The sequence below is a fragment of the Chionomys nivalis genome, chromosome 1 (genome assembly GCF_950005125.1).
Source record: "Chionomys nivalis chromosome 1, mChiNiv1.1, whole genome shotgun sequence".
NCBI lineage: Eukaryota > Metazoa > Chordata > Mammalia > Rodentia > Cricetidae > Chionomys > Chionomys nivalis.
This window is the reverse complement of record NC_080086.1, coordinates 23,562,856-23,575,583: the sequence shown is the minus strand read 5'-3', so window position 1 is coordinate 23,575,583 and position 12,728 is coordinate 23,562,856. Positions and strand designations below refer to the sequence as shown.

The 12,728-nt window shown below is 48.9% G+C and overlaps 1 protein-coding gene across 1 annotated transcript in view; it reads left to right on the top strand.

The window, feature by feature from the left end:
- Cracr2a (calcium release activated channel regulator 2A) overlaps nt 1-12,728 on the top strand; it is a 66,456-nt gene that overhangs the window by 5,916 nt on the left and 47,812 nt on the right. Inside the window, exon 4 of the mRNA XM_057775197.1 lies at nt 1,839-1,985. Within this exon, the coding sequence (XP_057631180.1) occupies nt 1,839-1,985 (147 nt within the window). The remainder of the gene's footprint in view (nt 1-1,838; nt 1,986-12,728) is intronic.

Below are 12,728 nucleotides of genomic sequence, written 5' to 3'. Positions count from 1 at the left end.
CCCCACTGCCATAGGCTCATCCGGTAGCCCAAGGGGGCCTGTTCAGGATGGCATAACCACATCACACAGCAGCTTGGCTTCAGAGCTGTCCGTTGCTCACTAGAGAGCTTGTGAGTTGTTCTAGAAGTAGAGGGGTGAACTGGTGAGCCTCCTTGGACCAGCCTAACCTGCACTGCCTGGTTGTCCCACAAGAGGTAGCGCCCAGAAGTGGGCATCCGGACACACAGCTGTTCTTGAAGGTCTGGTGGAATGATTTTGCCCATTGGTGAGCTATGACTTTTTATCCCAAGTTGAGAGTTTTAGCCTCTGTTCTTTTCTTTCTTGTTTCTGTGGCCTGATGGTAATAGCATAAGGGAAGGAAGATTCATTTCCTGACAACTTCAGGGGGGGTCAGTTCAACATGGCAGGGAAGGCACAGATGGAGGACTGATGGGTAGAAAGGTAAATGGGTGACTGAATGGTCTCAATGAATGGACAGACGTTTGAATGTGCTAAAAGTAAGAAAGGGCCGGGCGGTGGTGGCGCACGCCTTTAATCCCAGCACTTGGGAGGCAGAGGCAGGTGGATCTCTGTGAGTTCGAGACCAGCCTGGTCTACAAGAGCTAGTTCCAGGACAGGTTCCAAAACCACAGAGAAACCCTGTCTCGAAAAAAAAAACAAAACAAAACAAAAAAAAACAAAAACAAACAAACAAACAAAAAAAAAGAAGTAAGAAAGGATGGAAATGAAGGACAAAGTGGAGGAAGAAGAGAAGGAAGGGGGTGACAGGTGATGACCATTCCCTAACCGGAAGTGGATTCAGTCAGCAGTAATTGTTTCTGTTGGATACAGAGGGTCATATCTGTGCCTTGAGAACACGACTGTCATGGCCCGACCCAGCATCACTTCCGAGCAAGGCTTCTGAATACAGTGTTTACAGTGGTCTGAAGGATTTTCTCCTTTATCTTGGGAGTGCCTGGCCCTGTTCTCTGATCATATTGGCTTTAGGATTTAATGGGGGATGAGTCAGATTTGTGCTGCGTGTACTACAATCACAGCTGTAGGTACTAGGTGCAGAGAGGGAGAGTGAGGCCCACACCTGCAGCTCTCCACATCTGTCGCCATGGCCTGCCTCTCTGCTGCTCTTCTAGGTGAGTACTCACTGCACATGCCTGATTGCGGGTGATTCTCGTGACCCGTGACTCCACACCTCTTCCCTGCACACCGCATAGTCTGACTTCCCACTTGTCTGTCTGTGTCTCCGCCTCCTTCAGACTGGCTCTTCCCCATCCTTTCCCCTGCCAGTCACTCCCAGTGCCACCAGACCCCACTGGGGTGTTGTGTATTCGCCTCCTTCCCTAACAGGGACAATTACACTCTACCACCCTTAAGACAGCATGTCTGCCTCTCAGCAGTGAGGACATCCTTCCCGGGGTGACAGCCCTTCTCCAGCTCCCTGTGCTGACTCTACCCAACTGCTTCCAGTCTCCCCTCACTCTTGCGATGCTGGCTAGCACATTGCCATGCATGCTCAATGTGGTCAGTCCATCATGACCCTCACAGGGGAAGGAAGTGGTGCAGTGAGAGAGCAGCACAGGAGGAGTCAGGCTGCTGGGCATGAGCCTGGATCTATCATTGCACCGGGGGATGGTCCTAGCATGCCACTCCTGTCTCCCAGGTCATAGTGAGGCTGGAGGGAGGCGGTGTGCAGCCAACACTGTGCCATTAACTTTCGCTGTTGCTGTTTTTAAGGCGATGTGGCTGTGTTTCCAGATGTTCACTCCCCTATCGGGGGCCCCCATATTTCCCAGAGATCCTCACTTACCCACTCCCTGTTGTGGTGTCTCCTTCCCTCACAGTGAAAGTGATGTCAGGCAACTGTGGCTGCAGCTGAAGAAGGATGAACCTCACCTGCTGGCCAACTTCGAAGACCTCCTCACCACGATCTTTGCTCAGCTCCAGGAAGCCCACGAGCAGAAGACTGAACTGGAGTATACCCTCAGAAAGTAGGTGCCCATCTTGGCCTGGGTGGGGTGTGCCCTTCTTCCTTTTCCATGGGCTCGTTATAAAGTGTGTATCTGTCACTGTCCTCCCAAGGAGGGCCAGAGTGCTACAGCCAGCACTGTCTATCTGCTTTCCAGTCCCAGCTCACCCGTAGTAAGCACCTTCCGTTTGCTAGAAGCCTTTCTAAATATTTTACGTGCATTATCCCATTTGATAGGGACTATCCACTGTTATTGTTTTTGCTGAAGCATGCATAGGCAGCCCACATGTGGCAATTCTGTTGAACTTGTCCATATTGTTTTATGGTCTGAGTCTGATGAGGATGACTGACCAGGTCTTCCTTTCCTGTAAGACAGACATGGTAGCAGTCTCCATCTACAGAGCTGGATGTGCCAATGGGATCACACTTGTATTTGAACACTGAATGTCAAAGGAATAATAACTGTTGTTCGCTGTATCTTGGTCAGTTTGGGAATTTGTCTGGCTGAAAGAGAGAGTTTGAGCTTTGACATAATCCTAGGTGAAGCATATTCCCAATGTGCCATCGCTAGGCCATACATTGACGTGATGTCCGCGAGCTGTGTGCGTATACCTGAGAGGAAGGGGCTGGCAGCCAGGACATCTGAAGCAATTCTTGCAGGGCTTGGCAACTAGCTGGCTCTTGTCCTCTTTGAACCTCTGTTTGCACATCTGGAAAGCCAGGGGCACGGATTAGTTTCCTTCCTGACCCCAGCAGCACTGATGGCTTGGTTGAGTGGAGCCATAGAGAAGACGGGAGGCCTCTCTCAGAAAGGGAGGTGGTCATTTTGTTCTCTAAGGAGAGCAATTGCTTCCTGAATTGAGGGCAGGTGGCCTGCCTGGCCCCTGCTCTCACAGAGAGGCCTTCTCTGCTGCTCCCACTCCTGAGCTGCCAAGGTTATGAATCACAAGGTACTTTACAAACCATGGGGCCCACTGCCAAGATGTGACCAAAATTTTTAATAGAATAAATGAGACTTTTATAAGTCTCTAATAGAAAATCTCATTGTCTCATGAAACACAAGCAGGAGCTATCTTACGAAACTTAGCCTTCAGTCGTACATACAAAATAAAGACTGAAGACAAACTGCATTTCTTCTTTCTGGCTGGTCACAACCACAAAAGGTCTGAAAAACTCTCAATCCATTCACACATGTTGCCAACAAAATAGCCCATGCACGGAGAGGCCGTGCTGCAGAGCCTCTTAGAGTGGCCGCAGGAAGTACTCAGGCCCTAATTTAGTAATTGCTTTTAACATTCTTGAGATGAAAGTCAAGGGCACTCTTGGCCATGTGTTCAAATCCGTCTCATACCCTTCATAGCCATCCTCTGTCTAATAATCCTGCTGGATGAGGCTGATCATGGCCAGTTCCCAGGTTTGGGGTTGAGGGTGATGGCAGGAGGGGCTCTGTGCTGTCTGCCGGTTTCACCCTGGGGGACTCTCTGGCTGCAGAACCAGAGAGTCTCAGGTAGTAGGGAGTAGAAGACCCATGCAGGACAGAGGAAGAGCTGGAGTTCTTGCCCAGGTCTGGACACTTACAAGCTGTGTGACTAGGAGTTACTTGCTTTACCTCTCCGTGCATGGGCTATTTTGTTGGCAACATGTGTGAATGGATTGAGAGTTTTTCAGACCTTTTGTGGTTGTGACCAGCCAGAAAGAAGAAATGCAGTTTGTCTTCAGTCTTTATTTTGTATGTACGACTGAAGGCTAAGTTTCGTAAGATAGCTCCTGCTTGTGTTTCATGAGACAATGAGATTTTCTATTAGAGACTTATAAAAGTCTCATTTATTCTATTAAAAATTTTGGTCACATCTTGGCAGTGGGCCCCATGGTTTGTAAAGTACCTTGTGATTCATAACCTTGGCAGCTCAGAAAAGAAACAAGAAACCGGAAATAGGGTGTGGACTTAAATGGTCTCTGAAAGGGACACTAGGTGAGGCTTTCAATCTCTGAGCCTGTTAGGGGAGGATGTGTCCAGGCTTTGGAGAACGAAGTAGGCTCAGAGAAGAGAAGGGCTTCCTGAGGCAAGATGGAACCAGAGCCTCCTGGGAACCCTGTGTCCTGCTGAGCTGCCAGAGTCCAGCTCTGCCCAACTCCAACTCGGGACAGGTGTGACATTTCAATTCCATCTGAAATGATCGCCTGTCACAGAGGCTGGAAGTGACAGAAGCAAGTCATGGCTGCTGTGCCCCCTCCCCCGTCCCAATGCCAGACCGACTGACACTTATGTTACCAGTGGGCAGCATTTAATTATCACATCTTCTATGTCAGGCTCTGAGTTAGTCACCATCCCTGAGGAGCAAATGGTCACTCTGAGCAGGCAGATTTGGGAAAAGTCTGCCCAGTGTTGACCAGGAAACCCCGACTGGAACTTGGGGCAGCATGAGCAGAGGTGCAGAAGGTTCCTGCTTCTCTTCGCAGGGCTCACAGCTTGCTTCTTCCTCCTATGGGGCCCGGAGAAAATGGGACTGACTCCTGGGGCAGTCTGGGTCTGGCCTCCCTCTGCTTGATTGGGGCATGCGTTCCCTGTTCTCAGCTCTGTCCTCAGCTCCGCAGGTTGGACTGGAAACCTTGGGGTGCAGATTTGCTACAGTGAATGGAAAGTGTCTTTTCCTCCTCACATCCAGTTTGTAGGAGGAAGAGGATGCTGCCCCTAAAAGAGGGGAGGCTCATGAAAGCATTGATATCAGAGACCAACCACAGAGTGTGCCAGGGTGTTGTCAGAAAGAATCAGGGCCTGCCTACCCTTGTTGCCATGGATATGGTTGAAATAGGAGGAGACCTCTCTGGAAGCAAACATCTCCTATCCTGTTTGCGTGTCCATTGGGAAGGAACACCAGCCCCAGGAGACTGGGTGAAATGCAAGAGCCTGGGTGAGAGCCCACAGCCTCTGTCCAGTGTTCAGTAAGAACTGCTCCCTCCAGGCCTTGCTTTCCCCTGAGGATGTGAGTGTGCCATGATACCTCAGCTGCCATCTTTCGCATTCCCAGAAACTGGGGAAACTGCATTCTAGCATAAGGGGTGCACTAGTTACCTGGCAAGAAGCAGGTGGTGTGGGAGGGAAGGCTGATCTGGACTCATGGCTGGAGGACACAGTCGGTCATTGGGAAGGAATGGCTGAGAATGGCTTTGTAAGTGTCCAGTGGCTTATTCTCATCTCAGGAGACCAGGAAACACACAGACACACAGAGGCGGGGGCACTCACGTGTGGGGGGCAGGGAGGAAGAGAAAGAGGCAACTCCGTAGCAAGTAAGGCTGCACCCCTAAGGCTTACCTCCTAGCCATCTACTTCTACCAAGGTCTCGCTTCCTAAAGGGCCTACAATGCTACCAAGGGACCAAGGTTTCATGAGCCAGTGGGGACATTTCACACCCACATCATAGCAAGAGCTATAGGTTGTTAAACGTGTGGAAGAATTTCTGGCTGCCAGAATTAGGAAGTTCTTGGCCATGGAAAGAGTTCTCAGCACTCCCCCTTTTCTGGAAACCAAAAGAAGCTAGCAGCCTCTAAAGGGGATGAACAGTGAAGCTGTGTGGAGCTTCATGGACCCTAAGCCCTCTGTCCTTGACCACAGTTCCTCATCTACCCAGGCTCACCTTGTCCATCTAAAGCCCTGGTGGCCCCCTCAAACTTCAGGAAGGGACTTACGCAGTGGGACAGGCACCCCACCGGAGCAGCCAGCACCCATCCTGGCATCACTGTTTTCCCTGGTGCGGAGCTCCAGAAGCAGGAGAGCTTTAGCAGGGGAGGGAAGCCATCATGCTCCCGGCCTTGACTGCTAGTAGAATGACAATGTGTTTTGTACATGGCAGGTGGCCCTTCCATGCCACCGGCGCTCACTGCCTTCTGGAAGGCCTTGGTGGTGGCTCCCACATGTTCATGTGTGTTGGAATCAGCAGAGGACATGCCACAGAGCCCTACACCCCTCTCCCAGGGGGACTAAACACGTAGGTCTCAGCAGTGGGCCTGGGAATAGGCATGGCCATGCATCCAGGTGGCCATGGAACAGGTAGGATGCAGACCACACACTGAGAAAAGTTACTCCAGTTCGTTCTTCCAGAAGGCGTCCACAAACCAAAATCCACCAACAAAACAAAATGCAAAAAAACCAAAAACAAAAAACAAAAAAAGCAAAAAAACCCAAAAGACACAGACATCAGAAAAAGATCGGTCTGAATCCATGCGGCTCCAGGTAGCCTCGCCATTTCATGCCCCTCAGAGACTGCTAGTTGCTTTTTGTTTCCATGCCACAAGTGCTGTGATCTAAGTTTGGCCATGTGCATTGGTTGAGGTAGAGGATGCTTGGTGATGCCTGGCTTAATCAAATGCGGGAGTTTTACAGGTATAACGCGATCTGAGGGCGCCACATATTGTTGACGCTGCCCGGGGAGCAAGTTGAAAGGTGAGGACCGATTGTGCTCTGTGCATATCACAGTCACAATTTGCAGACCTGACCCATGAAAAGTGGTTTGCTTCTGGAGGTGAAGCCATGCTGTGACGGTGGTTTACACAGGTGGCAGCATCAATTAGGAAGAGGCCATCTATGTTGAAATCCATTGTCAATCTCATCCTTTTGCAGTTCCCTCTATACTTTCACCTTTCCTTCCACCCATCTGTACTCTAATGCACAGAGACCAACCTCAAAGAACAGTGAAAACCTTAGCCAGGTTTTTTTGTTTGTTTGCTGTTCAGAGCCTGCAGTTACCTAACAAAACGGTAGGGGGCAGTGGTGAGTCTTCAGATTCACAGCTGGCTGCAGCAGGTCCTGCTTTTTTTCCCTCCTCAGGAGTTCTCCAGAAGAAGGTTCCCACCCTGTGGTGGTTGGTGCATTGCGCGGGGTGGGGGGGGGTGGAGGGGGTGGGAGGGTGGAGGGGGGTAGGGAGTGTATGGGGAAGTTCTTCAAGGCTCTCCCACCTTCTGTCCGTCGAGTGCCCGGCAATATAATTGATCCCCACCCCTCCCCGTTTCCTTCACTTTCCCTGGCTCAGATTCCAGGGGGATCTGGGGATGTTGACAATCCTAGTTGCAAATGTACATTGTCAGTTTCACGCAGGAGTCTGTTTGGCGGAAGCATCACTAGGTGGTGGGCTGTGGGGGAATCGTGTCCCTTCCGTGCCCTCCCCCAAGTCAAAGCCTGTGTCTTTTCACTCTGACCCTTACCTGTGCACCTACCTGCTCATTCCCCTGATCTGAGTAATTTTCTTCACATACAAAGGAAAACAGTTTGGGTTGGAAATACATGAGCTTCCTTAAGAAAATGTTTTAAATTATTTTTAATTTTAGAGAGAAAGTGCAGCTGTGTGCCACAGTGTGTGTGTGTGTGTGTGTGTGTGTGTGTACGTGCATGTGCGTCTGCATGTGCATGTGTTTAAGTCAGAAGACAACTTCTAGGAACTGTTTTTCTGTTGCCACTGTGGGTTCACAGGATTGAACCCAGTCACCAGGCTTGTGAGTTAATGTTTTACCTGCTGAGCCATCTTGCTGGCTGTCTGCACTCCTCATATATTGTCCCATCTGCAATGGTGAGGGGTTCACTGTCTGAGATTGCCTGGAGTTTAAGTTCATGATGATGCGTGACCAAAATATAGAGCATCACCATATCTTCTCTCCAAGGTCACGGCCATGCCTTACCTTAGAAAAGGAGGAGTGCTTTAGTCTCTGGATGGTGTTAGCACATCCTTGCCTAGAAGAAACTCAACTGGCAGACTAAAAGGCTTCAAAGACCTCTCCTAATCCCCAGCACCTTGAAGAAAAGGCTGAGGAGAGAGGGAGCAGGAACACAGGATTTGGACCTGGTTTTGCAACATCTGTGGCAGGGAGCTAGGCCTGCACACTGCTAGCTGGAGCCCCACACTGCTAATTGGTGCCCCATACTGCTAACTGGAGCCCCACACTGCTGGATGGAGCCCCACACTGCTGGCTGGAGCCCCACACTGCTAGCTGGAGCCCCACGCTGCTACCTGGAGCCCCACTCTGCTGCCTGGAGCTCCCACACTGCTAGCTGGAGCCCACACTGCTGGCTGGAGCCCCGCACTGCTGGCTGGAGCCCCACACTGCTAACTGGAGCCCTACACTGTTGGCTGGAGCCCCCACACTGCTGGCTGGAGCCCCCACACTGCTGGCTGGAGCCCCCACACTGCTGGCTGGAGCCCCGCACTGCTAACTGGAGCCCCGCACTGCTGGCTGGAGCCCCACACTGCTAACTGGAGCCCCGCACTGCTGGCTGGAGCCCCACACTGCTAACTGGAGCCCCACAGCACTGAGTGCTAATGCTTTCCTTCCGGTAGCACCTTCATCTTGGAGGTGCAAAGCACTTTGTGAAGGTTAATTAACTCTCCCAGTCCCAGGAGGCTGGCACGGTGAGTTATTGCTAACCACACCTCACCTTTGAGTTTTTACGAATGCTCTTAGAAAGGCTTGTCAGCCCTAAGCCTAGAACTTACCCGAAAGTCTGGGTTCTCCACTTCTTCTATTCCACGTGTCCCACCTTTAACACGCATTTGCCTACTATCACACAGAGGCAAATATACACACAAATACACATGCATACACACAGAGATACAGACACACATGCACAAAGAAACACATGGACATAACCCACACTCTCTCACACATACAGATACACACACATGCACACAGATACACACAGACATACACACAGACATGCTCATTCACACACACAGATATACACACTCATCCACAGAGAAACACACATGCACATACCCACACTCTCTCTCACACACACAGATATTGACAGACATATACACATACACACTCATATTCACACACACACACACATGGCCGCCACCAGCAGCAGCAGCAGCAGCAGCAGCAGCAACGCTAATCCTACAGGAGGGAATATTTGTCGAGTCAGACATCTCAGGTGATGCTCCTCTGACTTAAAACTGGGGTTCCAGCCTGTCTTCCATGGGACTTACTCTTTCAGAGTCACCACCGCCCTTGTAGCAGTGACTACCCTTACCTGTCTGTCTTTCCTAGGCTCAGCCAGGAAATTCTACCACCTTCCCTGCCAGCAGAACAGGCAGCCCCCTCCACGTCTCCTAGTCAGGACCCTATGGTCACAGAGTGACTGCCGGCCAGAGCCCATGAAGAGACTGTGGGATTTCTTTGATGGTACATGGTCACTTCTTTCTGGTCCATCCTTTCTTGTACCACAGTGACTTTGGACTTGGTGTTCTAAGAGTCTAAACCCCTCGGATGCAGAGGAGAGCTGAAGTCTAAACCATTCTACCCATAGCAGTACGTTAAGAAGGGCTTCGTCAGCGCTGTAACGTTGGAGGTTATGTGAACTCCGAATATTGACTCTTTAGCCGAGCCTCCAAGCCTCCATAGCTCTCACCCACCTCTCAGCTGCCTACCCCTCCCATGTGCGTCCTTTTCCAGCCCACATGTGCTGATGTGCGGTTTTCTCCCATTCCTACTTACCCCTGGTTGATGCCTAAAGCATCTATGGAGGAGTGAATCTCAAAATGGGGGTCCCAGGGACTTCCTTTAACTAGAATTTTATTAGCCACATTCTGTCTACAACCTGTTCTAGGTATTTTCGCTGGCAATGTCTTCAACCTCAGCATAACCTCATTAGCTGTCACACCTTCATCCTGACTTTTCAGATGTAGAAACTCGGGGATTACTGATCTGATGCGACTTGGCTGAGGTCAGAAAACTTGTAAATGTCAGAACCAGGCCTCCTAAGTGTTGGTCTAATGAGCAGCCAAGTGAGCAGAGCTGTCTCAGCAATTGGGTTCTCGCCTGAGCTATCTCGGCACCTTCCACAGCACTACCCAGCCATCGCAGGGGGATTTAAGATGGAAGATACATGTTAGTGCTCATGGCTGCTGCTGACACTGGATGGCTGCCTTGCCACACATTACTTCCTCTGCCTCATTGAGAACTAACTACTTCCCCCCCCCCGCTGCCTCCCCCTCTCCCCTCGCCCAACCCCCGGCTTTCCCGTCCTCTCCTTCTCTGTCTCATCCTCCTCCTGTAGCTTAAGTGACCAGCAGCAGATATCAGAGAACTGGATAACTAGACATCATTGGGGGTTAGGTGGAGAAGGGAGTGTCTTAGGAATGGCTAGGAGAAGGGCTCTTGGCTAGTTATGACTACATATTACGGGTAGCTCAGAGGTCTTTAAATAAAAGAAGGTAAGAAGGTCTACTTTATAGCAATATAAAACTCTACCCAGAAAGAGGAGTCAGCACCTAAGAGGCCAAAGTAGGATTGCCACGAATGTGAGGCCAGCCTGGGCTACAGAGCAAGACGCTGCCTCAAAACAAACAAACAAACAGCAACACACACACACACACCTGTATGCACAAGTGCACCACCTCCCAAAATTCTAAATATATAAACCTTTATTCACCAAGTAACACAGCAGTAATGTATACAGGAAGAAACATTCAGAAAAAAAAACAAAGAAAATTAAATTGAAAAAGAAATAGGCTTTTCAAAGCTGACAGACACCTCAGATTTGACACATTAGTCGGGCAAAGGCGCACTAAAGGCAAGCAGTAAAAGGCAGGAAGCGTTCAAACCGTCCAACAGCAAGAGAAGAAGTGAGTGTAGAGTCACGTCCCTTAAAAAGTGAGTATGTGTTCTTCTCACGGAAGTTATAAAAAATTAATAATGTTTTTGGCTACAGACAAAAGGTTAATAGATTCCAGACCATAAACACTTTCCCAATATATTCTAGATTCTTTTGCTATAACACCGTAAGACAAGAAATAAAAAGTTGACATATCTTAAAAAGCTTTCTTCTAGGGTTAGGGTATAGCAAGGTAGTAAGGAGTTTTGGGCAAGATTAGGCAGGATATGCTAAGACCTGGCCTTAATCCCCATGGCCACATGGAGAGAGCTAACAGGGAGGAGGTGAAAGTAATTAATGCATTACATACATACATGACATCATCAAAGAAACAAATTTAATTATTAAAAACAACCCTAAGATAAGCTAAGTCATTAAAACAAGTATCATGGATAATTTAGCTTCCTTTCTGAACAGAAGCTAAAAGTGTAATGTCAATAAGACATAGAAGGTCACTGAGTACACTGGATGGCCAAGTGGGATCCATTAACATAATGCCAGTAAACACAGCAGCTAACAGAATGACACTTGTGGTATTCTCCAGTGTCCCAAACACAGAGGCAGAGGCTGGAGAGCCAGGATTTGACAGCACTGTCTTTAAGGGGAAAACATCACATCGAGTGTGGAAGTTTTAACTGACAAAATCCATTAATTGTAATGGGGCTGCCAAGCAAATCTAACGCAGATTTTCTGCTACATGAATAGATACGTGTTTTTTAGAACAAGAGAGGCAGTGGTCAGCTCCACTCTGCACACATCACACTCACGCACTGGGCATTTGTTTCGGGGCTCCAGTGGTAGAAGGGTATCCAGTCTGTTGAAAGAAACCCGAGCGTGGAAGGCTTACCAAAGAGATTCTGTGTGATGCAAGGTGGGAGGGAGAGAAAGGTGTGGCCTGAACCAAGGCACCCCCTTGAACTTGAAGCTGTTCTCAAGTTCATGGGGGGCTTTTATGTAGAAAGGCATGGTCATGGGAACCCAGATTTCCATGACCCAGAATATTCCAAAGAGGACAGAACTGCTCAGAGAGATGGCCAGTCTCCAGTCATAGGAAGTATTCTGACATACTCAGTGTAAATAGCAAAATGGGTTATCATTTAATGGTTTATTATTTTTATTTATTTATTTATGTGTGTGTGTGTGTGTGTGTAACATGAGGGCTGGGTTTGTTGGGGTTTCTGTCCTGCTCAATTCCCACAGATGGCAAGTCCCAAAGAAAATCACACAGAGAGTCTACATTAGATATAAACGGATTGGCCCATTAGCTCAGGCTTTGTATTAACTCTTATAAATTATATTAACCCATTATTCTTATCTATGTTAGCCACATGACTCAGTACCTTTTTCAGAAGGGCAGGTCACATCCTGCTTTTTCCATTGTCTGGGCAGGACTGGGAGGAATGGACTTCCTCCTACCTAGAATTCACCTGTTCTCATTGCCCTGCCTCTACTTCCTGTCTGGTTGACCAGCCTATACTTCCTGCCTGGCCAATCAGCGTTTATTTAAAACATGATTGACAGAATACAGACAATTCTCCCACACCATGTGTGCCCACACAACATCACATTCACATAGGTACTCTAGAAGGTAGGAACTGGATCCCCTGGAACTGGAGTTACAGGCTTTTGTGAACCATATGATACTGGTGGCTGCTCTTAACTGCTAGGCCATCTCTGTAACTTCATGGAAAAGATTTTAATACCAGTAAGAAGTGGTTGGATGAGACAAAGCTCCCGACCCTAGAATTCCTCAATTAGAGTCTAGTATTCCTTCACTGTGGTCTGTTAGCATCTGAGTTTGATATCCAAAGTGTAAGGTGGGTTGTTATAGGTTTTCAGTATTAATCTCTTGACCCCAAGAGGTTTTTATATTATTGTATTATTGTTAATATAAAGGTGTGGGTATTCACAACTTAGCAGAGGCTGTCTGAGCCCCCAGTGAGACCTACATAGGTCGGGACTACTTACAATCCCATGTGGAATGGTCAAATGAAAGTACAGGCATCCTAGGAGTTCCAACAAGCTGTCCATCAGTGAGGGTGGGAAAGATGGGTGGTTCCTCTCAGAGAACACTTCAGAGTCTGTTTGTGTGTTCTGCAGTGAGAGTGGAAATCCCAGCAA